At 43.5% G+C, this 27,509-nt stretch overlaps 1 protein-coding gene across 6 annotated transcripts in view; it reads right to left on the bottom strand.

Annotated features, from left to right (window-relative positions):
- LOC128266479 (zinc finger protein 704) overlaps positions 1-27,509 on the bottom strand; it is a 117,582-nt gene that overhangs the window by 28,843 nt on the left and 61,230 nt on the right. For 4 of the 6 annotated variants that reach the window (XM_053003031.1, XM_053003039.1, XM_053003068.1 and 1 more), the window contains 2 exons: positions 16,136-16,254; positions 15,843-16,060 (listed from right to left, as the gene is read on the bottom strand). In XM_053003031.1, coding sequence (XP_052858991.1) covers positions 15,843-16,060; positions 16,136-16,254 — 337 coding nt within the window. Of the gene's footprint in view, positions 1-4,575; positions 5,911-15,842; positions 16,061-16,135; positions 16,255-27,509 lie in introns of those variants that run through there. The other 2 variants (XM_053003061.1, XM_053003076.1) reach the window with 2 other exon arrangements.

Below are 27,509 nucleotides of genomic sequence, written 5' to 3'. Positions count from 1 at the left end.
GGGTTTTACGATCGTGGAAACAAAGTACGTATGTAGTTTTAGCAGGGTATCCAATGTTTGCACTTCTGATTTTTTTTCAGGCGTTCTCTTCAGCTGATTATCGTCTCAGGTTCAATGCTCCATTTAGTCGCTGGACAGTTGCTGGAACGCACTGCACTGCACCGCAGGGCGGTAAATCAGTAAAATCAACACATAAAAACTAAACAATCGCCTCATTAATTACAATTAGAAGTGTTTATTGCACATGCGCGCCTATAAAACGGAGAGAAGCTCGGCCAAGGGGCTTGCGTCATCATCAATCTTAGGCGGAGAGAGTTCGAGAGGCCGGCAGATCGCAGAGACATCAGGCGAGTCTTGGCCAAAGACTGGACTGGCAAAGTTTGAAGGCTGGAGACTTGAGACTGAAGACTGGAGACTGAAGACTGGAGACTGAAGACTGAAGACCCGTGGGGCAGCCTCGGGGGCAGGCTGTAGGATTCATCAATCAACAGCTGTCACAGCCGCCGGCAGCCGGCCGGTTCGCTCTGTCTCCGTTTTCTGTCCCGGTACTGTCTGTCCTCTGTCCTCCGTCCTGGGTCTGCTGTCCAAACTGGGCTGTCACTCGGCGCGGCGCATGCGCAGCGGCAGCAGCAGCAGATCTCCAGAGAATGAGCTGGGTAGCTCGGCCTGTCTTGGCCAACTCAGCAGCTTCCTGTTGGCCAAACGAGCGACTAGCGCGCTAGGCTGCTTCTGAGTGGAAAATTGCTACTCGAACGGCTGACGGGCGACCGCTTTTTATGCAAATGCCTCGCGGTAATTGTTGCACGAATATTGCATAATCATGACACATTACAAATGATTCGCCGATTCCAGCATGCCCGAGTCATCATCAATGTCACGCCTCATTAGCCGCTGGAAGTGCACAATCGGAATCAGAAGCTCGCGTCTGTCACAACCGATTTGTGTTTTTGTACTCCAATGCAGGATGGGATTTACCCAATAAAATTTAAAGTTAAAGTCTGGTCCTTCCAGGCCATTTGGCTTTTGTCACGCCCAAGTCCAACATTCTATTTTCAGGCCTGCTTTTCCTGCCTTCTATGCCTTCCAGTGGCCGAGGCATCATTTATTTTTACCTTTGGCCCAGCACCCAGCAGCCAAGAACACAACACTGGGCATTGGCGTTTTAAATATTTAAGCACCTGTCGCTTTGACAAAATGCTTTTCCATGGCAACGCCCCTAAAAAGGGGCAGGGCTGGGAAAAGGGGAGTAAGAAAAGAAAAAAGGGGAGTTGCTGACCAGGATTTAGCTCTGGCTTTTCGACATATATATCGCCGAATGTGACCTGCAGGGAAAACTGTCTATATGCGATGCGATGCGATGTCTATATCAAATGACTAGGGGGCTGGGTTGGATTGGGTTGGAAAAAATGTCAGCGGGTCCCATTTTTTCCCGCAGACAGAGAGACAGCATCCTTTGTGCCGTGTCAGCAAACTAGATTTCCCTCCATCCAGCGCCATTTATTTGTGGCCCTGCCAGCTTTGACGCTTTATTTCCGTATCCGGTGCTGCGAGCGGCATTTTGTTTATCCGCCGAGTGAAAGAAAGAGGGCACTTTAATGTAATTGCGAATCTATGTGAAACGAAATATTCCCTGCAGTCACTTGAATCGAAAACTTGGTCAAGAGCTCATTGCTTCCCCCAAGCGATAAGCTGGCTCCGGTGACCGACCGTTTGTGCATTACTCAGAGTTGTGAAATTGCACTGTGAGCGGGGTTTTTCCCCTTCTCCGCAACATATACACTGTATTTCACTCATCTAATTGGCCATAAGCCCACCCTCCAGCGGGCCTCGTGTGCGACATGTCTGAGTAACATTTAACGGCTTTGATGCTTGTCAAATGGCAATTTAAACAAATGCAACTGGCACACACAGGACAATAAAAGCAGCAGCAACAGCGGCAGCAGCATAAATAAATAGCGCTATAATTTACGCTTTTCAGGTGGAAATGGCACGCAATGTCCCCCGACTTTTGGTCTTTGTGTAATTATTTACTGCACTAGTTTGGGTGGGATTTATGAGTGCAGGGTTCCGAGTCATAAAACAATAATTAGCCGGCTTACTGGCTAGCGAGATAACCGCTAGAAGGCGAAGCCATATTGGCAAGACAAAAAATGGGCACTGGCTGTGCTTAATTGTGGCACATGTGGTAAATAAATAGATACACTCGTATTACGGCTAATAGCCAGTTGTTGCTTTTGCCGTTGAGTGGAAATGCATGTGAGCCAGTACTGAATAGTGAATGGCTGGAAAAGCCGTTCGACTCAGACAGCTTGACGCCAATAGCAAAAGCTGCAAAAACAAAAAAAAAAACAAAAAAAAAAAAAGTACCCGTGTAATGATGATGAAGCTTTTTGCAATTGTTGCTACGCTGCTACAATGGCAATTAGAGTGCAATGGAAATTCCCGTTGTGTTGTGTTGTGTTGTGTTGTCTAAGCAAAAGTTTAAACAAAAGAGCCGGCACACAAAATTGCTGCGGTTGAGTTTCACAAATAATAATAACAAGAGCGCGTGTAATAAAATCATGGCTAAGGAAATGCAAATGACAATGACTAAGAAACCGCAGATCAACAGATTTCATGTTTTCATGATGCTGGTTAATGGTAACTGGTTGCTGGTTGCTGATTGCTTATTGCTGGTTGCTGGTGAAACCGCATCCAGCTTGAAGCCATCTGACACACACGGACAGGCAAACATTTTGGCAAGGTTTTGGCAGGCTTTAGAGATTTGCAAACGGTTAGCGGCTTAAAGGCCAATGGCAGGTGCCAACTCATTCGCCATCAATCTCCGCCGCAGTCAAACGTTGTTGTTGACTTGTCAAAAACGTTGACGAGTCGCGCCAACACGCCATCTAGCGTGCGGTCGGCGCAACAGCAACGGCAACAGCAGCGGCGGCTACAACAACAGCAACGACAACAACACTTTGTAATCCTATTAACCCCTTGACTGCAATTAATCAATATTTTGGCCAAAGCCACTTGACCGGCCAAAACACGATTAAAAAACCATAATTGAAAATTGAACATTGAAAATTGAGAGAGCGTGAGACGAGGCAAAAATACGTTTGGGTTATATTCAATTTGCCGCAGTTAATTATTATAATACTTTAATAACAAATGTAGGGCTTAATTGGTGGGACTTTGCTAATGACAAATCAATCAGCTTCTGAAACTCTATATGCTCATCAAGCCGATGCAAATTGTCAGTTAATCCCAGGTACTATTCACATTTTATGAATTTATTTATTTCTTATTTTCTGCCAAATTAGTGGCTTTCATTATAATCTTTTTTTAAACTTTTATTTGCGAGTTTTGTTTTGTGCGAATATTTTTATGATATTCAGCGTGTGGTTTTTTTTATTATTTATTTTTGTTGTTGTTGTTGTTTTGCAGCGAAATCTTCAAGGCCATGCACATTGAGTGACTCGAGTTTTTACCTCGGTGTTTTCGCTTGCCGATTTTATATAATTTTGTTACCCCTTTTTGTTCGGTCTCTGTTTTGTTTGTCGGCTATTGCAACCTGTCGCAAATATTTCGACGCATTTGTTATGCTTAGCTTATTTCATTATGATGATGATGGCTGCTCCGTATATTTATAAACGCTGCAGTCATTCATCATGCCGGACCAGCTGAGCATTTAGCCATTTGAGCAGTTGAGCAGTGGAACACCTGAGCACCTGAGTAGCTGAGTAGCTGGGTACCTGCGCCCACATGCAGCATGGCCTGAACCTGAACCGGAAGCGGGCCTTGAACAACACCTCTGGCCATAAGTCATGAGCCAAAAGCACTCTAAGCCAAAGCACACTGCAAGGCCAGGTAGGTAAATCGTATGTATGCCCACACTGAACCGTATATTTTTGGCCTGACCGATTGCACACGGCGTCAAGGTTGTTCGCTTATCTTTCGGAGAAAGCGGTTCTACGGGCCATCAAAAATCGCAGCCGTAAAATACTTAATTCCTCCAGCTACCGAGCCATCAATTGCAACCTGTTCCGTAGATGACGTGATCTTGAGCGTATCCAAAACCGATTAGGTACGAGCAAACACACTAAGTGGTAATTTATCATTCAATGCTGCTGGTTAGCCGAAAAAAATGGAAAAAAAACAGGAAACATAAACAGGCGAAAGGAGGGCCCAAATTTAATTAGAATACTCGGTAAAATACTGTTAATAATACTGGCCCATAGTTGCGGCGCAGGTAAATATTTACCAAATGCGAATGAACCCCTCGCATTTCGCATTCGCATTTAGCTGTTGCCATCGGTTGAATGCACTGTGGCCTGGAAACAGCAGTCGAAATCAGAAATCTGAATTATTTATGTGTGGGGCAAAGGATCTGGGATATGGGATCTTGGGCTTTGGGCTCTGGGTTTTGGGCTCTGGGCTCGGGGTTTCATGGAAGGGGTTGGCGGGGCCCGACACTTGTTATGCAAATGGCATTCAAAGGTAAACCGGCGAAGAGCGGATCTTGTTGTGTTATTTTTGTTTTGAAATGTATCCAAAAGATACTCGGCGAGCACTGTCGTCATTGGCAGGCGGCGGATTGCTTGGCTGGCGTCACAACGCCGCTCTGACGACGTTTGCTATTGCTTTCCGGCATTGCAAGTCGCGCACGGGCACCGAAAAGCTACAGCTACAGATACAGATACAGATAGAGATAGAGGTTGAGATACAGATACAAATATCCGTAGTACGAAAACTTGCACACTCAGAGATACTTCTCACAGATACACACTCTGGCCAGGCAGGCGCATTTTATAAATAGTTGCTGTGTGCTGCTGCTGCTGTTGTTGATTTTGAAATGTATGGGCAACAACAAGTTGTTTGTTGGCTTCTCCGATATTTTTCTTTTGTCATTGCAAAATACGAAAATACAAATAAATACAAATAATTTTAATACAGAAGCAGCGCGAGAGAATAAGAGGTACGAAATTAAAACGCAACGGGAAAGAGATAGCCGCTGAGCGATCGTTTTCACGACGCCGGCGGCGGCATTGACCGCTAGAATGCAATCAACCTAGTCCAAGGCCAAGTGGCCAGCGGTTTTTATTTTATTATTATGATTATTATTAGGCCCCGGGGGTGTGCGTGTTTGTGTGTGATTGCGTATGAGTGCCAGTGAGCTATTCGCGAAATTCACTCTCTCTACGGGAGGTTCAACCGCATGACTAATTGTTTTGGGCATTGATTAACCATTGCTGGAACTGCATTCGAATTTCGGTTGCCAGGCGGTAAATGAAGGGGGAAATTTCCGAACATTTATGTTGCTTTTTTTCCCATTAGATACCCAAAGTTTATGCCCGCTAAGCAAACAGTATTTATTGCAATTTTTGCACAAAACGCTTGGCCAAACAATTCTGATTTATACCCTTTGTTTAATTGGAGGAAAGCAGCACGCGAAAAGCTTTTCTCGCGGATGTGGCTCTGATTTATGTATCTGAGTATTTTTCGTTCCCGAATTAAATCGCATAATTCATGAATCAGTAAATACCAGACGTTGAATGGTTTAACCAAGAAATAAACTCGGATTTTGCGGACTCGGTCTGTCTAGACGCGGCCAAGTGTCATTATGCTAATTAAAACAATCGAGGCGAACTGGCTGAAGGATCAAGCATACTTTTGGGAGCACGGACCCCGGGTTCCATGGATGGGGGCAACTTTCCAATCCGGTCGAATGTATTAAGACACCATTTATTTGCAAAACCCGACGCTTACATGTCAAGGTTTCACTTTGCCCGCACTGCCCACACGGATTTGTTTAATAATAAAGTTGATAAATGCAGATAAGTGGCTTTTTATAGATACATATGCGTTCTACTCACTCACAGAAGTCAATTAAAGACATTAGCCTGTCCAAAGCGACAAATTACTCACCTGCAATTAGAAGAGCGAAAAGGAGATGTCATATGGTAATGCGGCAATTTGAATAAGAAATATATTTGCATTTTGCATTGGAAATGCCGCTTTCAATAATTATGATAATAACTGGTTTGCAAGGCCCGGCCTTTGTGCTGGCAAAAATCGATATATAAATCAAATATTGCACATACGCCACGACAGCCAGTCGCCATTTTTATACAAACAGTCACCATAATGATGATGGCACACGCAACGCACAGGTTTTGCTTTTTCTTCGCGTTACTACCGATAGAGCGTTACACTTTGGGGTGCATCCGCGGGTGCGACAACTTTTCCAATTACCCGCCAGGGTCCCCCAAATATTAAATTGTTGCTTGGGAAAATGTCACGCAAGCTAACCTTGAAATCCTATCGATTTGCTGGCAAACTCAATTTGCAAATTCATTGGTGTTGCTGCGTGTAATTGGCCGGACTTAATTACATGCGAAAGTCTGGAGAGTGGAAAAGCGTGGGCCGGGCTATAATTAAAAGCGTTCCCGATTTAAAATTCGCCAAGGGTTTGGGAAAAGTCTGAGAAGGGAGATGTTCGGAGAGGGAAGCCTGCGCAATGTTGGGCGCCATTTTCTCTTAGCGAGAGAGTGGAAAATGCGCGGGAAACCCGAAGCGTTATTTATGACGACCCACTGAACCACTCTGATGACGTTGCTGCTCCTCTTTTCCACTTTTCGCTGGTCAAGGGGGAAAGCAAAGGAAAGGGCTGCGTGGGTATTTCGCCGCAACCCTTAAAAGTGTTGCCATATTGATTTTCGCTGGTGTGTGTGTGGGTGTGAGTGGGTGGGCCTCTGCCTCTGCCTCAGTCGCTGCCTCAGTCGGCTTTTCTCGTTTTTCATGTCTGCCCTGACCTTGAATACATTTGCAATTCCTTCATGCGCTGCCAACTAATGTAGCTCTCCCTGTGTTGTGTGTGTGTGTTTCTGTGTTTGTTTGTCGGCATTTTGCCTTTGCCGCTGACTTTGCCCAACTTTTTCCGATTTTCCCCCGCTTTTCAGCCTTTGGTCAACACACCGCCCGCTCATTGATGGGGCTTTCTTCAGCAGCTGTATTTATTGTCATGACAAATTTGGTATGCACAAAATAAGCAAACAGAAAAGAAGGCAGATATATATATTCTGTCATGTTTGCTGCTTAGGTGGAAATGAATTGGCTCTGACTTGTTGCAAACATTGTTTGTGTGGAATTATTTGTTTGGCAAGATGTACCGAAATGTGTTGATTTGCGTGGTGAATGAGCTTTAAAAATATAAATTATGACCACACTGCGATGACTATATGTACTCCCCATGCAGTCGTGATTTATGGTGAGCGAGAATATATATATCTTGTTATTTTTCTCCTTCACATTTTCAACGTTATTTGTCGAGCTTGACTTTTCCCCCGTTTGCCCATTACATTAAGCCAAATGCCATGGTTGCTCCGCACTTTCTGCCCTGACATTGCCGGCATTTGAATTTTAATGCAGTTTTGCTGCTTCCCGCCCACAATTGCCTCGCTTCAGCGACTGTCATGGGAGGGGGCGGGGCCGAAAGGGGGTGGCAGTGGGTTGGGGATGAACTATATGTACGAGTACGCAGTACTTGTAACGACGCAGAGAATTTTAAGCTCTGAGGCGGGCCGACGTCGTTGCTCTGCTTTAATTAAGCCGGCCACCCACTTCCTCCCGCCCCGCCCCTTAGCGACCGCCCGCCCCTCTGATCCGCCCTCAAAATGCAAATGTCAACGAGCTGTTGCTGCCTTTTCTACTCACTCCCAGCGCTTGTTGCGCTCACAAAATAAAGATCCATCACAAATCAAGACGACAAACATTATTTATACATTACAATAAATTTAAATTATAAAATTTTAAAAATGATCTTATTAGCTTGAAAAAGGGTTCATTTTTCAGACAAAAATAAACTGTAAGGTGAAATCTAAAAATAGTAAATATTTCAAAGGGTGTTTAAGGCTGAGCAAGAGTCCTTATACAACAGGTTATAAAAAAAAATGTTTAAGGAAACCCATATTATAGTTAACAGTGGTCAGTAACTGCCAGACAAATTATATTTTAAAACACGATGGTGTTTTTGTGTGGGATTCTAGTAAAACAACACTATTTGCCACGTGCCCCGGACATCGGTCCATAATCTATCAGTTACTAAAGCGATGGTTGGTATTAATTCACACAGTTGCCCTGGCAAATGAAACAAAGTGCACAGGTGTGTGTGAAGAGAATTTGTTTGGCAAACCTCCTGCCTCCCACTCGCCGTTCGCTGTTCACCAGTGATGTAAGCAGAGCACTTGGCGCTCCATTGTTTGCCGGGGTGCATTTGTTTTCCCACTGGGCAAACACCAACACCCACTGCCACCCCCGAGTTCCGAACGCCGAGCGCTGAGCGCCGAGCTCCAGTAACACCAACAACACCCCACCCCGATCAGTCAACTAAGCGTATAATTAACGAAGATTGCCATATCAAAAACCAAAACAGAAAGCAACAAAACTGCGCCCGAGAGCGACTTGCAAATGAAATCATCTGGCGGGCTGAAGTCGCTACTGCCGCTTGTTTGGCTTTTAATTATGGCGACTGCGGCGATGCCAACAATATATTTTCGATGTATCATATATACACATGCACGTACATATGTCTTAAAAACATATACTGGTATGCCAAGATATGTATGTTTTAGGGGGGAAGAAAGAGCCAAGGGGGCACACTCTCACGTTTGCATATTCATGGCATTTCGCGTTATTAATTCATTTTGCGCAATGCGAAAATTAATTAGCCATGAAAAGTGAATCGACCGCAAAACAATTCCAACGGCGATGCATTCACATTTTCAAATTGTTTATTATACAATAAATGAGATGAAAACACACAGCACCAAATCTCCACTTTGGCAAGTGAAACGTTTAGATTTATGGTTGATATATCTTCTGCTTTGTTTGTGAATGTCTCACGAAATAAATGGAAATTTAAGTATGAGCGAAAAATACATGTGTTGTCATTAGCCCAATGATTTAGCCACCGAATAAATCTCATAAATATTGTTTGCTCTATCTGAATGCAGCTCATTATGAGTAAATTGCGAGAGGAATAAATTAAAGCATTTTAAATTAAGTGGTTTGTCGGAGATCAATGGCTTTGAGATAGTAGACGTTTGGCGAAGTGGGCTTTAATTGGCCATGATAGGGAATGACATCAGCAGATGAAGCTTTAAATAAATAGCTTAGAACCAACATGCAGTTTGTGGCAAGATTTTCCATTTTCCGGCGAAAATGACGACGTCAGAGCCGCAAAAGCACAGTAAAAGCAAATGCAAAAGCATATTGCATTGGTGTGCGAACACGTGCCGTTGCACCTCCCATCCCCCAACCCCTTTTCTCTGCCATTTGTGCATCATCGTCACTTATCTCACTAACTAAATGTGTCTCTGTGTGTGTGCGAGCGGAAGTGAGGGAATTGAGCAAGTGCGCATGGCGAAACTCGGAGAGAGGGAGAGAGGGAAAGAGGGAGAGAGAGACAGAGAGATAGAGAGCGAGCGAAATGCACTTTCATGGCTAACGTTTGTTGCGCAACATTCGCTTTTTGCCGGCCGGCGCAACGTATTTTTGCTGCAACAGTGTGGCATCCGCATCCACATCCGCATTCGCAGTGCCTCTGTGTGCGTTAACCTAGAAAACTGCACACATACACTACATATACCACCAAGCGAGAGCGTGTTGGTGAAAAAGTACAGCCACGACAACAGTTGCAAGGGCCGCCATTTTGTTGTGTACCGTGCCACGAAACTAGGCCAATTCGCCGGGCTGCCCTCTTTCGGCTCTTTGCACTTCTATTACTTTGCTGATCTAATTGTGACCCCTCGGAAAAGTCTTTGTGTGATTGGGGGTCGGAAAAGTGGGCGGGTTGGGGTTCAAAGTTTTTCGCTTCTGGCAAAATGAAATCAAAATTAGAGCACTGTGTTTGGGTGTATGTTTTTTGGGGCTCGTGGCAAACGTTTGCCAAAAGATGTTTCGCAAACATTCGCTTGCATGCCTTTTAACGACAATGTAAAAGCAAATTGTTCTTGTCGCTGGGTGAAAAAAAGCACAGTCAAAAACCGGAAACAGCTTAAATATTTCCCCCAAAGTTAATCAAAATAAAGTAAATATAGCATTCAAGATTGATTGGTTCAAGAAAAATGCTTAATATTTGCAAATCTTTTTAAATAACTTTTTAGTTTTAAGAGAAAAAGTAGGAGATAATAAATAATTAATTAAAAGTATATTTCGAATGTCTAGTTACTATCAAATTGCCTTTTAATATTAAAACTGAATACAAAATCATCCGTATTATTACATCATAATTCTTGAACTAAATTCTAAAATCAACATTAATATTTGGTTTTTTCTGAGTTCTGCAACCATTTCTGAGCGAATAATACCGCCTTTTTTCCTATCTATATTTATATTGTATCATGCAAGTGCACATATTGAATCTGGCCATAAGCAGAAGGCTGGCAAAGTGTGTCAGAGGCGCGGGCCCCAAGCCCAATGCCAAATTCCGCATTCGGCGAAGCGCTTTTCTCGGGCTCTGCCATTGCGGATGACAGCGGTACAGTGGGCCAAAATGGCACTGCATTTACACACGCCAAACAGCGCTAGGGAAAATTTTACTTGCGGCGGCCTTTCCCCGATTTTCCCTCCTTGTCCCACCCGTGGTATACCGGAGTGATGACAAATATAGCATGAAATGGCCAGGTTAAAACTGCAGCAAGCCAGATACAGCAAAGCAGCGTACACACAAAACAACACAACACTGCTAAAGCAAAAGCAAAAGCAATAGCCAAACGGAAACGAGGCCAAACGATGAGCTGAAGCTTTTGGCTCGAGTGTCCGCTTCGTTTTGTTTCGTTTCGTTTTGTCACCTTGAACATGAAAATTGGCGCTGCATTTGTTGCTCTGACCGTTTTCCGCTTTTCCGTTGCCGTTTGCCGTTTGCATTTGCACTTGGCACAGATCTGGCCCCGTGGAAAAGCCAACTAAATAATCATTTTTCCAATAAAGGCCCCCGCCCGTTTTCGCAGCTAACTGCGTACCACAAGTATATGTGGAAATATTTTTATTGCATTTCTGTTTTGCTCCCCCATTGCCATTTGCCTTAGTCACATTTCTGCAATTATGACAAATTTATGAGTTCGTTTCTCCCACACGCACACACTTGAAAAGGCACAGGCACCCATTCAGATACAGCGTGTGGTGTGCATGTCTGGGCACTCATGCAACTGACTTTCTGACTTTTGACGGATTGCGGCAGCCATTTCCTTAGCTTGTTGAATGCAAAAGACGTGAGACATTTGTCAGCTTAAGCGATAAGTTTAAATGGCGGTTTTGCCTAAAAATACCTCCCTATTTTTACAGAATTATTTTTCGATAAGTTCAATGCACATTCCTTTTACCTTTGTCATTTGTCAGTGTTAGTAATTCATTTCGTGTCTATATTAAAGATTAGTGCAGTCGGAGTCCTAGATAATTTTTATTGATTTACTCTACCATGCAGTTAAGTTTCTTGTAGCTAATCTGTAAGTATTTTATATAAATAAATATAGGATTGATCATGATTTGATAGCATTTTTTTGCTCTGTAACCCTTTGCTTTTCCACTGCCTTTCCACTGATTGCAGTTTCTTTTTGGTTCTAGGTGTAGGCTGGCCCGGCTGTCAGTCAGTTGCTCTGTCATTTATTCTGCTTAAGGTGTAATTACATTTGCGCCCAGCTGTTTTTCTTCTCAGTCATTACTCATACGCCCCGTGCCCGTCGCCGGGTTGCCTAATCTACCAACGCAGCCAAGATGTCGACACTTTGGCCAAGTCATTTGCAATTGTTAATGCCCCACAAATTGCACATCGAGGGAATGGGGGGCGGGTGGTTTCCGAACGAAGGGGAGCCAAATGGCTTTTAGCAGCACAATTAACAATTAAGTTTTAATAATAACTCAATAAAGGCGAGCGGCACAAGCGAACGAAAGGCGAGTGCCAAAGCGAAGAAAAATGACTTATAGATAAATTTAAATCGCTTCCTAATCAGAATTCAAGGTTAACAGCCATATGAGTGAAATTAATACACACGACTGCGATGCTGACGTCGATGCTGGTGCTGGTCTATGTACAAAGTGCCGAAGGCAGCAATTGCCTCTTGTTTTCTAAGGCTGAGGCTGCGGCTGAGGTGCTGAGGTGCTAAGGTGCTCTAGTGTGAGGCGAGTGAATGTTCACTCAAGGTTGCTGCAGAGCCCCTCAAAGACACTCGCCGTACAGATTTTAATTAAATTCTGCCATATTTCTGCGCTGCTCTGCTCTGGTTTTCGGTTTAAAAATAATTTGCAGAAAGTAAAGCAAACACACGCGAAGGAAACAATCCAAAGCCAGGGCGCAGGTGAGGCCAAAAACGAAAATCATAAATTTAAATTTAAGCTTGTTAAAAACAAAATGGCAGCTGTTTAAAAATAAACTGCAAAGCAGTTGCTGTGCTGCTGTTTGCTGCACTCATACAAAATATTCCCAAGGACTAGCACAGTTTAATCAAAAATTAATTGTTTCGAAGTCCAAGAAAAGTTTTTTATTCTCAACTTTAGCTGTTCTTAAACCACTCTGAATTTTCTCAACTAGAAAATTATCGACACAAACTTAAAGGTTGATGATTAAACAGCAAAAACTTGTAGAAGCAAAGCCATACAAATTATTTTCTAAACTAGTACACTAGTGCAATAATGTAAATACATTATTATTTTTTATTTTCTTTATTATCATAACACGACAACTTTATACTTATATTTATAGCGCTAGATACAATAGGTTGCATTCAGAAATAATTAAAACGAAAAATATTTTCAAAAGTTAAAACTGTTTCTCTTAACAAGTTTTTTTCTTGTCTTTTTGTTCTTTACAAAACTGCTTCTATAGACAAAAGTAATTCGAATTTTGCAAATGAAAGCCTTCATTTTTCATGAGTGTAGTAGCTCCTCTGCTGCCAGCTGCAAAATGCGCGCACATTTGTCAAAAAAAGGCCAAAGCAGCTAAGCCAAGGCTCACACAGACACGTGTGCCGCGCCATGTTGGCTGGCCGCGAATGCAGTTGCGCCGCCCTTTCCCTTTCCCTTTTCCGCCCGCCATTGTTGTTTGTGTTTCAACTGTCAGGCATTGCGAAAGCTTAATGCCAGCTAACCGCAACGCCGCTCATCCGCCCCCCCTCTCCCCCAGCAGCAGCCCCCTCCTGCGCCACCCCTGAATCACCCGCCGCGCTGTCTGCTCTGTGCACTATAATTTGCCTGTTTGCTTTGGCTTTGCCGTTTTTGTTGCCTTTTGATATTATAAAACAAATTAGTCGGAACAAAAAAACAAAAAAAATAACAAAACCTATGCTATACTGTGAGTTGGAATTTGAAAAGCTTATACATAGTAGAGAACATGGCGTGTGCAATTAGCCGCATCTACAAAGCGAATGGTGATGCAGCTCTCAAAGGGTTGGCCCAATTAAGGCGAAAATTCAGGGGAAATTCAATGAGAAGCTGCAGCTGGTGGCCCAAGTCGACTCACTTTTTCAGCGGCTTGGTTTTGTCACCGCAAACTGTTGGCTCTGATTGCTTGTCACATTGCTACCGTGGCAGTTTGCGTTATAATTCCCCCTCCAGGATTGACTTGTGGCCTTGCCACTCGAGCTTTCCTTTGGCGGCCATCGCGAACTCCGTGTGTGTGTGTTGGAAATTAATGGGCGAGCGTTTAACCACCCATTGCGGTGGAGAGAAGGGGTGGGGGGAACATCGCCTTGGAGCTGTACGGCTTTGCCTTAATGGGAGTGCAATTGCAAGGGCCTTGATTAAAAGGCAGGCGGTGGGGCAACGTTGGCCCTGATTGTCACGGGCGACGGTAACTGGCAAATGGTGAATGCACATAAATCTGCATTTTAAGTAATAACCCGCACGATGGTGGTGACGAACCAACGAGACAAAGGCCACAGCGAATGAATCGGTTCTTTAGTGTGTTTCACTGTAGTTTATATACAGTTTATTCCATTTGATTCGCCTGAAGCGCTGACGAGCAGTGAAGGTTAATCTTCGATGCATCTGGTAACAGCCGCACGCGCATCAGTGCGTATGAGTAATGTCAGCTGGATGAAATTACGTATGCGCCACGTGGCCGCCTTGAAGATCTCCACTCGATCTAACCCGAGTGCATTCTGATGCGGCACATCACACAGCTGACAACTGACAATAATTGCGCACAATTAGACATTAATTGCATTCGTTCGCAGCCCGGCGATCGTACATTTATCCACCCATCTATATCCAGCCATTCATCCATCTATCCAGCTGGCTTGTGTTTTTGCTGGCCAGCGAGATTCGAGATGCAAGATGCGGAAATGCGGCATATATCTTTTCAATTAAGCAGCCACGCCTTGGCAAAATAAACTTTTCCATTGTGTTCGATTGTGCATTTGTTTGTTTTCGCTGCTCAGCCCCAGCCCCAGCCGCAGCCCGAGCCCCCCCCAAAAACGGTGGGCGTGGCCGGCCGACTCTGACATAAATTCAAATGCGCACTCCCAGCCACAGACACTTTTTTTTAGGTCTGGCACAGACGAACGGAGCAGGAAGTTTGAGGCTTTGGTCACTTTTTTCGTCTCGGTTGTGCAACAGGTATGGAAAGTGAAAGTGCAATGGCTGCTGGCAGCGAAGATTCGAAAACGTTTGACTAATTGAAACGAATGGAAAATTGATTGGACTTGGGCGAGAAGTCAAGTTGTTATAAAGATTTCAAAAGTTAATTTATCAATAGTTTCAATACAACGATGACTCATTGCGAATAAGAAACCGTTTACTGAGTACTCAAAACTTCGCAAAAGTTTTCTTTAACCTATAATGATTAATTATTAGAATTTAAAGACAAACAACAAAGAAATGCAACGATAAGATATCGATTCGAAAAATGTTTGTTTCGAAATAAATCTCTAGCTTTTTTTTAGGAACCACGAACCAAGCCTTTCTCGCAGTGTGCTTTGGCCTTGACGAAGTGTAAATTAAACATATAACCACTATATGAAAATCTAATCAGACTTTCAAGGTTAACATATTCTGCCGCAGCTGCTGTTCACTTCGATATTTGTTCTTTCCGCTGCCCATTGTTTTTTGTTGGCATTGTTGTCATTGCCGACTGGCTGCTCGTTTTAAGGTTTTTGTCTGTTTGCTGTTAAGAGCCCTTAAAAGCTCTAAACGAAATAGTCAAACACACGAGCGGGCGAAAGAGCGTAACTAGTTGGGCAAACAAACGGCAAACGGCAGACTGTCCGCTGGTTATGGCTGAAAGTTGGGGAGGGGCGGGCGTTTCTGTCGGCTTTCAGTTGCGTAAGTTTCTGCTGTTTCGGTTCTCGATTTCAGGCGGAGGCCCTTAAAGTTCGAACATAATTAATTAAAGAGCCAAATGTCTGAAACTCTGGCCGGTTGGGGGTTATTGATTTTGCTGGTCGGTCTGCCAGCGAGTTTGTGTGTGCTTGCCAAGTTAACGAGCTGCTGACATTGCCCTTTTGTGTGATTGATGCGCTGGCATTCGCCTAGCCGAGAAACGTTTTCGACATTTATTTGATTTTTTATATTTCTTTCGCCGGCAGCACATTGCGTATGAGTAATGGACGTAGTGTGCGGCGTGCGGTGTGCGGCAGTGGGGGCATGAAGCATACGCCGTGTGGCCGTGCCAAGAACCGACCGACATTTACATAATTATGGCAATTAAAATCTATACACAAAGTTGCAATTAAAATGCAACAAATGTCACGCTTCACCGCCAACAGCCCAGATTCCTCTGACCGCATTCCCTGAGATACATGTCTAGATGATAGATTCTAGATACTAGATTCTAGATTATGGGGGATGTGGATCGAATCGCTCACCTTTTTCTTGCGCTCCTCCTTGAAGTCAATGACAATGCCCTCGTCCGACGTGGACACGGACGTTGTGCGTATGCGTGCGTTGGCCGCATCGTGTGGCGACATTATGATGTGTGGGCTGTGGTGGGCGTGGCCGTCGTCGCTGAGGGGCGGCGAAGCGGAACCGGAACTCCAGGAGGCCGACGAGCTGCTGCCGGGACTCGAGCACTTGTCGGCCATGGCTAAGAAATTGGCAAAATTAATTGTCGCTCTAAGACGCGTGGGTCAAAAGGGGGCGGGGACGGAGGTTGACCTACCGCCATGCGGGCTCTGCAGCTTCATCGAAGACAGAATCTCAGCGGCACGGCATGTCTCCTCGTCCTTGTTCGGATCGCTGATGTAGTCCTGGTGATCGCTGGGCGGACGTTTCCGTGAACTGGAAGATAAATATAAGCAAATACATTGATAAGTCGATTATTAAAAGGGAATCTTTTTTTAAAAAAATTTAATTTTCACAAGTCAACCACATAATTTAACAAAGATTCTTATTCTTTAACCTACAACACAAAAAAATCATTTTGAATTTTGTTTTTTACTAAATTTCCTATCCCAGCGCTAAAAGATAAAATATTTCTTATAAAAAAGTTGAAGGTTATATACAAATTATTTTGTTAATAAGGAGGATTCTTACACAAATTTAAAAAATAAATGAAACAAAAAATATTTAAATCTTAACCTTATATTTGAATGCATTTATAAGAAATATTTTTTAAATTTATTAATTAATTTTGTTAAACAAGTTATAACAATGTTAAAGGTCACTAAAAACATATTTAACCTAGTTTTCTAAACAGCTTTCAGGCCCATCTCATTTCAGTGGCAATTCAATTTCAACTCTAAGCATTGACCCAGTTCTGATTCTTGATTTTATCAGCCACCCCCACAAGCACTCATCTACATATAGAAACTGAAAAACTGGCCGATAAAGATATAGACACGCAGGCATCGGCAGCCTTAGCTTAGACATCAAAGCGGCCGCACGTCGTTGTAATTTGCACAACAACAATGCCACGAGGTCTTTTCAGCGATAATCGCTTCGAGCGGCATTTCAATGCAAAACATAGCAAAACTATTTTTCCATTTAACTAATTTCTGCGGCCACTGAATTCCACTGCCGCCCATTGTGTGTGTTATTGTTTCGTCATTAATTGGCCTCCTTCCGATGACCTCACATATTTGAAGCGACGTCAAACGATTTTCAGTGGTCGGGTAGATTTCCCAGATCCGCTGGACGACTGGCTTTCCATGCAGTTTGGCTTTAAGCTAACCTTGGCGCAACCTTCGCTGGCCAAATCAGTGAAAATCAGGCAAAATCCCTTTGAACAGTGTTTGTTCGCTCAAATAAATTCAACAAAGGCAGCCGTCGACAATGGAGAATGCATCCAGGGACTGCCGAGAGGGGATGTTGACCATAAAGACGCGACACTGTCATAAATTCAAAGCATTTGAAATGGGAAAACTGATTTGGCATACCCGCCATAATCAAGCTGAGTGCTGCCACTCCGGGCCATCCGATTGAGCCAAGCGCCGGCTATAGAGACGTCGTCATGGCCACCACCACTCGTCCCAGGGATTGCGTCCAGTTCAACACTTGCTGCGTGCCAGGATTAAACCTTGCCAAGTGCACGCGCTGCCTGGCAATGAAGCACTTATTCTCGGTCAACAGGGAGATGAATATGGATAGGGATACGGTTTGAGAGTCAGCTATTATTGATGCTTAGATTTAAGCGGCATATTTGCAACATCCAGGGCTGCGGGAACTCCCCTTTGCTATCTTCCGGCTAACATCTGCTTCGGGTTAAAACCAAAACGCTTAGCGCAAAACACAAACACAACTCGTGCTGCAAACTCCGTTGTGAAATGGGAAAAGCCGCAGGCTGTCGTGGCCAAGACTGCACTTAGCCGAATACAGCTCCTTGGCCAAACAGCGGGCCATAAAACTTTATTACTCGGCTACCAGGTTTCAGCCTTTTGTCTTAAGCACTGGCACCTTTTGCTTTTGCCGGGATTTCCGTCCCAATTAAATTTGCTAAACTTAACGATAAATTTCTGCCGCAGATCGTTGCTAATCGCATAAAAGTAAATTCGCGCATAAATCGACATTTCCCCAGCCGTGGAGAATCAGTGCTGTTTCTTCTTGGTCCCCCATTTCTATGCCGGCCGGCAAAAGACGCGTGCCTGACGGAAAAGCGAGCTGGAAAATGGTGGTAAATGGGAGGGGGGCTTGAGGGGTTGGAGAGGTGGAGGGGTTTTGGCCATCACGATGTAGCCATTTAATGCGCACAATCCGTACCGTTAGGCCGTTTGCTTTCCGCCCATTGCGCAGCGCTGGAAAAACTTTAATAAACTGCAAGCGGCAGTTGCAGTTGCAATGTTGATGTTGCATTGTGATGCTGCTCTCTGAGGTCCAGCTAAGTTGCCTTTTCGGCCTACTCGCTGCGTGGCCGCACGTAAATTGCCCCAGAGCGCGTGATTGAAATGCGATATATTCGCGCCCGATTTCGGGGCCAGTCTTTTCGAGGCACATTTCCCAGGCTGGGAAATGTGCGGCAAACAACGTTGCTGTTGCGCTCGGCTCTGGCCATTATTTGACCACGTTTTACTGGCCGTGCAATCAGCAACAAAGTCGGGGAGTCGGGGAGTCGAGGAGTCGAGGAGTCGAGTTGGAAAAGAGGTGTTGAAAGCAAAATTACATTGCAGTGTCAGGAAGTAAGAGATGCGAATATGATATGCCCCGAACTGAGGAGTCGAGTCGGTTGTTGTTTGCATGTGGCGGCGAAATTAGTGGAAATTGCATGAAAATCGCTGGCTGCAGCTCCATTTCAACTGGATTTTTGTGCGGTTTGCAGTTTGCAGTTTGTTGTTTGCAGCTTGTAGCTTGAAGTTTGCAATTAAAGCTTATTGAATTAGCCACGTGCTCAAGATTCGCTTTTGTTTTCGGCCTGGGCCGGAAAACTTTCACCAAATTGCCCAGGGAAAGCGCAAGTGCGAGTTAACCGGAGACAAAGCGACTCCGACCTGCCTGGCCTGCAATCTGACAAGAAAAGGCCCCTTTTAGATATCGCCAATCAAAATCTAAACAATTTTCAAGTGTAGTTTATACGCAGGCAAAAATAAAAGCCCACGACACACAAAAAGAACCAAAGTCGTTGGCTGATTTCAGTGATTAGAGCGCAGGGAACAACAACAAAAGTTGTTGTTTATTTTTTGATTTTTAACCCCAACTTCATTGAGGTTTTTTGTGTGCCATGCGAAAGAGCTTTTGGCTTATCAGTTTGCACGATAAGGGCAAGTTTCTATGGCACATATCTGCGCCTATTCAAGCCAATGTCAACAACAACAACAAAAGCGGAAATGTTCGTTGAAAAAAGAAAAGTAAAACCAATAGCAAAGAAACCAACAGCCAAGGTAAATACGCATTGGACAAAGGGAAAACGTGTAGTGACAAGTCTTTTGGCCCAAAAATGGATCGATGCTAACCAGATGGGCGTATTTATGACAACTAGACAGGAAGCGCACTGGTTTCGGTTTTGAACCAGTTTGCAAGCGGACACGGTGCGTATGCGCAATATTTTGAAAATCTTTCCATAAACCATAAGCGAAAAAAAATCAAAACAAATCAACACGCATTTTTATTGTTCACTATTTTTGTGCCTACATTTTTTGTTTTCGTTTTTTGACGATTTTTTTTTTAGTTTATATTATTTTGCCTATGACGTTGTCAGACGAAAAATATGTGTGTGTGTTTTTTTTATTTTGGTTTATTTTTGGACAGGCCAAAAAGCAGACAAGTGCCTGGGATTGTTGTTAACTGTTGTTGTTCAAGGTGATGTTTCTGTTGTTGTTAGTTGTTTTGCATTGCGTGAGGTGAGTCAATGTGCCCCTCCGCCTTTTCTGGGAGTTTTTCTCACATGGCGCCTTTTGAATTCGCCTTTTGTTGCTGCCTCTTTATTTGTTTATTTTATTTAAACAAGGCGACCTCTTTTTGTTGTTGTCCCTGTTAATTTGGAGGTTTCATTTTTGTAGCCCTGCCCGCCGTTGACACACATATATATATATATATATTTTTTTTTGTGTTTTTGCTTCAATCTTCTCTCGCCCGATTCTTCTTTTTTTTGCGAATACGAACAATAAAATTGAGTTAAGCAAACAAAAGCCCGACTTTTGGGGATGTGGCCTCAAAGCCAAGTAGCGCCAGTCGAGACGGAAATTTGTGGAGGTAAACAAATAGCGAAATTCCAACATTTTTGCAGGTAAAATACGCGGCATTAAATCGAAAACAAGCGCTGTGCGTAACAGTAAAATGTGTGCGTATTTTTTTGGGGGGAGGAGAAGGTAGTTTATTTGGTAGTTTTTTTTGGTAGGTTTTTTTTTTTGATCTTCTTCTTTGCCGGGCGCTTTATCACCCCATTTATGGCAGTGTGCGTGAGTTTTTTTCCCGCTCACTTATGTTTACTTTCGGTTTATTTTGATTCGGGTCTCTGCTAATTTCTCGCAGATAACGACGGCAAAACGTCAGAGTTGGCGTAGTAAATAGTTATGCTGAAATAGCTGATTCTCCTTTTTTGTTTTTTTCCCGGTGCGTGTTGTTTATGGTTTCGTTGGGCAGCTATTATTTATCTTTCGGAGCGGAGCACGTGCTCCCGTTGATAGGCTTGAATGGGGGTGAGTGTTTCCCTTAAGTATTGGACTTTTACAGTTTTAAATCTAAGGAACGGCAACTCAATTAACATTAAAAGCCAACGGTATTATCATTTTGTTTTACGGCCCCAATACAGCTAAACAGCAAACGAAGCCATCTGAACTATGGCAGAAATCTGAAAATGAAGCACTGGAAAATAGAGGGAAAAACATTTAACAGCTTTCCTTTCTTGTTCGTTTTCGGCGGGACCCACATCGTTTACATAGCCGAATGGCGCTTTAAACATTTTTTTGTCTATTTCGGTTTTTTACGTTCCCTGGTTTTCCGTTCACGTCCGAAAGGCTCCACGCCTTTTTAGAGGCTCATTTGCACAAATTACTAGCATTGCGACAACGGCCAAGGAGGCAGCAGCAACAACAACAATGCAATTGTCTATGGCAACAAAACAGAAGGCAGAAGGAAAAGCCAAAGCCAAAGTCGAAGCCGAAGCCGCAGCCAAAGCCTTAGCCAAAAGGTAGAGGAGGAGAAAAGCTCAAGAAGACATTGTCACCACATTCCGGCAACGGAAGCCAGCCGGCGGCCGGAGCAGATTGGCAATCGCCCCATGGGCCCAGTTCCCCTGCCACTTCACCTTCCCTTAATGCCAGCGGTCTCTGTCCTATTCACTAAAAAAAATCTAAAAGAGGACCCTATGATACTAAATATACAGTCAAAAGAGGCTCAAGTTTTTTGCCTCATTGTAAGATTGATCACTATCAATTGATAGATAAGCAAACCTTCTAAAAACGTTTAAATTGAAATACTAATTTATTTTCTTACCCTCAAAATATTTTGGCTTTTTTGTAAGACTGATTACTATGAACTAAGCCTCTATATTCGAAATACCTCAATTGCATACCTTTTTCTCTCACTGCAGGAGTCATGAATAAAAATCGTATTAATTCCGCGCCAATGTCGATTCTGTTTCAGCCATTTGGAGTTTGTTTTTTTCCGTTTTCCCTCCCTTTTGCGATGTTGTCGGCGACAGGAGGCCTCAACTTGAACTTGAGCGGCTGGCTGAACTGAACTGAACTGAACTGAGGTGTGCCCCGCGGGCTTATTAGAAATGCGCGGACATGAGCGGCTTTTGCCTTCGGCCTGAGCGAAAAAAAAACGGAAGGCTCGAGGCAAGGCAGCGAGGAAACTTGAAAGTGGATTTTCCCCAGGCATTGCACCTTGCCTTCGGTGGGCCTACTGTACTACTCGTACCTGGCCCAAAATGTCATTAGCCATGACCAATGTTGTAGCGCTGCCGGCAGCCATTTCCATTGCCATTTCCATTGGCATTTCCACTTTCTATTGTTTGTGTTTTCGGGAAATTGATAAATCGGCGAAATTCAATTTGAAAAGTTGCCTGTACACAGCGTTCACGTGACGCAGAGAGGATTTCCGCAGCCAGGCCTCCCACTCAAAAAAAAAAAAAAAGAAGGAAAACACCAACAGCCAACAACCAGCAGTCAGTGACAAGAGTAATAAGCGTGTGATATTCGAAAGGGCGTAACAAGCTGCCAGTTGTCATTGTTCGATGGACATTGGACCAGACAGGGGGTTGGAAGGGGATTGGGGCGGGATTGACACACCTGCCACTGCCACTGGCAAAGCACTCTGAATGTGGGCCGCTGCTGCTGCTATTTGCCGCTCATGTGTCGCCGGCTTCTCGCCTCCAGCTACTTAGCATGCAGAGCGGCAAGCGTCAGGAAGCGTCGGTGCTGCAGTTGCGGCACTTACTGCATTTGCTGCTGCTACTGCAGTCGCTGTTGCTGCAACAATTTAGCGGTACTTGAATGGCCAGTCAGTCGCAAGACCTGGGAATTACCCACTCTGGCCAACACAACACAGTGGGATGCATAGTGAAATAACATAGCAATCCTTTTAACTCGGCTAACAAAGAAATCAAATCTAGCGAGGGCTCTAACAAACAAATAGTGATTTCCTTTAAAAGAGTTTTTTTCAATGTAAAAAACCAAATTTTATTGAAAATTTATCACACACAAACCCAAGCTAATCAGGAATACTATTGTATTTGCAACTAATTATTATTCACAGACAAAAGATGACGTTAAAATATGATAGATGTGTTAAAAAAAAGGTAACTTGGTTTGTGCTGTTTCCGCTCTTTCGATGAAAACTGTTTTAAAATTCTAATCAAAAAAGTATTAGACAATGACAACGTGAGCTACTTAAACACCCAAATCCTGTGGGACCACTTAATTGTACGCTGGCAAGAATAATAGCTTTCTTTTGTTCAAAATGCTTTTAGCTGGCTAATCAATTAGCAACGTCAATTTCAATTAAAATCCTCATCATTGGCCCACCATGCGAAGCGCTCTCACATACGTTTTGGCCCAGTCGAAGTCGAAGCCGCAATGCTGGCGGCAGTTGTACGTGCGTTTTCCTTTACAGTTATACAGCTAAGTTGCAAGCGAGTTGCACACTCGGTCAAGTGACTCCATCTCCAGTCCCAGTGCCCCGACAATGCCGTCTCCTGCATTTTAATGACCCGCTCGCTTGGCCAACATTTAATTCAATTAACAAATCGCGACAGCCACAGTCCGACACTTTAAATTATCCAAAGAGAAAAGGCGGTGGGAAAACTCTCTGCTTAGCCCTGCACTTGGTGAGCACCATCCAGCCAAGTAAAGGTGAAGGCGTGGCACTCATTGGCAGTCAAATTAGTCAACTCCAACGTGACACGACAATTTGACGGAATCTTGTGGGTCACCGAATGGAAATGACAGAGCCCCAAGGCCCAGGACACAGCCCCCCATCCAAAGTCTAATTGACACGGCCCCAAGAACCGCTGCGACTCCTACTGCTACTCCCAATCTAAAGTTGAAGTTGAAGTTGAAGGAACTGCAAGGCAATTGCTGTTCCGACCATTTCGACCATTCCAAACGATTCCAAACCATTCCGGCCACCGCAGGCCCGGCAAAATAAGCCAAATCACTGCTCGGCTAGCTGGCAGGCTAGAAATCTGTAACTGTAACTGGAAATTACAGAGCTGCGCTGCGGTTTGGACTGCCTTTTGCCTTCTCGACTCGGCCGGGCCAAGCCAAATGACTTTTGCCTCGGCCCGGCACTGCAAGGCACTCCGAAGTGGTTTCGGAGTCATTTGCTGTCAGCCATCAGTGCCAACACCCGCAGCGTTTTTGCCATTTCAATTGGAAACAACTCAATCAAATTGCCTAGACCAGGTCGGTCATTATGAACCCCCCAATCCCCCAATCCCCCAACTCAATTTTTCCACAATTTTTAGACTGCAATTGCCGCAGAAGGAGAAACAATTCAATCTAATTTTTGGTTCTTCGAAATTTGCGTTTGCGTTTTGGCCGCAGTGCAAATGTTGCGTGATGCACTCCACACTGCATACAACATACGATATAGTATATAGTCAATACTCCGATCTGCGGCCCCGCCCCCTTCCGCCAGCCGCCTATCCTTCGGTCGTTCGGTCATAAGTGTGTGCACGTTAAATTTTATTGCCTGCGATTCGAAAATCGGCACACGAAACGCTGGCGAACTTTAATTTATGAGCAACTGTTGATCATGTTGCTGTTTCAGACACCCCAGCCGCGATCTGCTCTGCACTTTTTATTTATTTGCCCAGTCTATGCCAGCTATGTGTGTGTGCCCATTTCGAAGAGGTCACAGTAGTCGGAGCCACTAAAAATTTACTAGCTGACGAAAATGGTACGAATATGCGCCCATTGGCCCCCTTTTTTTCATCCGCCACTTGATGGGGTTTTCAACAGATTGTTTCGCCCATCAACGTCAACACATTTGCGCTGGCCGCCTTATCTGGACTTCCACTATACTGAATCTCGCACTGAATCTTTCCATATCGCCGAAGGTGTGGGGTGAAATGGAGCTTTTCTGGCACAGTCTATTAATGCATTTGGGCATAAATAATGCAAATTTAAATTGAATGCCAGAAATAAGGCTGCAAGCAAACATGGATATGTATTGCCAAACTGTATGATATTCGCGTTATTTGCCTTACAAATTAAAGTCAGGCCCTGTTGGCTGTTCCCCACTGACCGCAAGCCCTCAACACTCTGGCTAAAAACCATAACTAGGAAATTCATGACCCTTCCGCCAAACCGCATCGATTCGGATTCCTTTTTGGCACGAATCTCATCCTTGGCCAAATCATAAGCAGAATGCAAAAGGTATACAAAGAGCACGAAAAAATAGGAAACTAGATATTTAAAATTTGATGACCATATTACACAAATTACTTTTCCATTGTGAACTAAAAGTTATTTTAAAACATTTCTGGACGACAACTTTAATGGTTGTACATGAACTACAATGCAGTCTAAAAATATAATACCTAAGGTAATCAAATTTTAAGAACAATACAATGAACATTTTTCTTGCTGTGTAGAAGCACACAACTGCAATGGCATTTAGGTCTTTTTTCGCGTTCCTCGCTATTTTTTTGCATTTTGTTTAGCGCTGCGATTTGAATGCAGAAATAAAATTTTACGATCAAACAAACTATTCGTGCAGAACATTGGGAAATTGTGTTTACGTTCATTGGAACGGTGCCTGGGCAATGGATACCCCAATGTGGGAGGGGGATATTCTGGGAAAGAGGGGTTGCATTCGAGGGGTATATATAGGTTATATGATGGTCCCTGCTATTGGAGTGTCTCTCCTGGCCGGGTGAATGCGAAATGCGAATGCATTTCAATAACTTGCCGTCGAGGGGCCGTCGCTTAGAAAATTATTATTAATTTTAGCTCTCTCCCCCAATCATCACCCGCCTTCCCCACCCCTTTTGTTGTTGTTGTTGTTGCTGTTGTTTCTGCATTGCCATTATCGTTGCCTTGCTGCTGGCTTTGTTTTTGTTCTGCTTCAATAATAATTTTGACCCACTTTTGCGCTCGACTTGACTTTTTATTGTACTGAAATTAAGTATTATTTTTTTTTTTTTTTCGTTTTTCTTCTTTTTGCGAGCTGTTCTGCTCGGCTCTCGGCGTATTTTTGAGGGCAAGACAAACAGTCGCTCATAATAATATTTGTACATAGTCTTGCCAGCGGCAGCAGCAGTGGAAAACAAAGCTAAGCACAAAAAATAAATATAAAAAAACAACTGGCAAATATTTTTCAAGTCTCGGCTAATTGCCGCTGCCAGCCAACTTGGATTTGAATTCTTTTTTTTCCACCACCCCATTTTCCGACCAGCCCGCTCTCTAGCCTGTTTTGTTGTTGCTTTGTCATTTTTGTCGTGCGCTTTCCCCGTTTTTATTGCTAATTTCTTGACGTCACCTCAAACGTGGTTTATGCAGGCTTCGTCACTGGACTTTTCTTTCAAAGGGTAGCTTAAATAATTCTCAGCCAATTTGCATTGGAAATCACTATCAAATCGATGCCATGACTAATACATTAGTCAACTAATGGTTAATTGACTTAAAGACTTTTTTTTTGTTTTTGTGGCGTTCAGAGTTTTTCCCTATCTATGTGGAACTTGTTGAATAATTATTTACAACTTGTTATGGTTGTTCTGAATTTTTGTTGTCTTTTTTTTTTTTTGTTGATTTCATTCTTATTTTTCTTTAGTTTGCAACGGTAAACTTGTTTGTAAATTATTTTTATATTATTATTGTTGTCGTTGTTGTTCTTGGGTGCTGTGTGTTTTTGTGCTGTTCTTTTGCTTTTCTTTGCTCACTGCCAGTTTCCCATATTGTTTGTTTTTGCAATAAACAACAGCGGCGAATGCAACTGCAGTAGAAGGGGTTATTGTGGAAAGGGGGAACTTTGCTCCCCCGGCGTCGGTTGCTGTTGTTAATCATTGCAATTACAACAGCAGCAGCAGCAGCATCAACAACAACAACAAAACTTAACTATAACTGAGTAACCTGGCCAATTGACGCTTACACGCTTTCATTAGACGAACGACCCCACAAATGAGCGGGGTAACAGTGGGAGGCGGGGGGTTTCCATATAGATGGGGTCTGCCGGCCAGTCGAGCGTTAAAAATTAGCACTGACGCAACGCATTCGTCGCGTAAATTGACATTTACGCGATAATTACGCGCTTATTATATTTATTACCACTTTTTTTCCGCATTTAATTCGCTTCCATTTTTTCTCTGATTCTTTTTTATGATTATTTCTTCTTTTTTTGTGCTGTATCATTATGCGTTCTTTGTCTGTCAACTGCAATTGCACTGCCATAAAATGGCTGGTAATGAAAGGTTGTGGATGGGCTCTTGAGAATCAAAGTTGATTTGCAGTTGGGTTTTCCTTGTTAGCTGAAGTTTTCCAAGATTACAGGACTGTCAAACAAATTGACAACAATTATTAAAAAGGGAAATGTACAGACAATTAAAATTCCGTTTGCTTAAACTATCGGTTGCCAAGCTGTGTGAATAAATATTAATAAAATGCAAAAAAAAAAAACTCTAGTTAACAACCTTTTCATGTCTGATGATGATGATGATGATGATGATGATTCATGATGAGTTTTAAATGTAAAAAAGTGAATTACATCAAACAAATTGAGTCTTTCTGTGATTTACAACCGGCAAGAGGTAAATATTACTTAACCAATGACTTGTATACGCGGGTAATAAACGAATAAGGAAAACGCTGAGAAAAATAAAGTTTTGTTTACTCAAACTATCAGATCGGTTGCTAAACTATGTAAATTAATAATAATAAAAAGAAACGCATTAAGAACCAAATTCCGTGTGGAAAGAAGCGCTCGCACACGTAAGCGAGAAAAGCACATTTCAGATTAGCGGGGTGAGGAGGTGGGTGGTGTTCGGGGGGTTTTTATAAGGGGAAGGGGGTTGCCCGGTTGATATTACGTCGCATTACGCGAGAAGCGCGTGTCACTCGGTGGGCGGCGGAGGAGGGGCAGTGGCTGGGAAGGCGCTCCGCGCAAGGTGAGCGAGTTGTTATCATTACACGTGTGTGTGAGTGCCCCTCCCCTTAGTGCCG

Source organism: Drosophila gunungcola, chromosome 3R (genome assembly GCF_025200985.1).
Source record: "Drosophila gunungcola strain Sukarami chromosome 3R, Dgunungcola_SK_2, whole genome shotgun sequence".
NCBI lineage: Eukaryota > Metazoa > Arthropoda > Insecta > Diptera > Drosophilidae > Drosophila > Drosophila gunungcola.
This window is presented reverse-complemented; position numbering and strand designations above follow the sequence as displayed.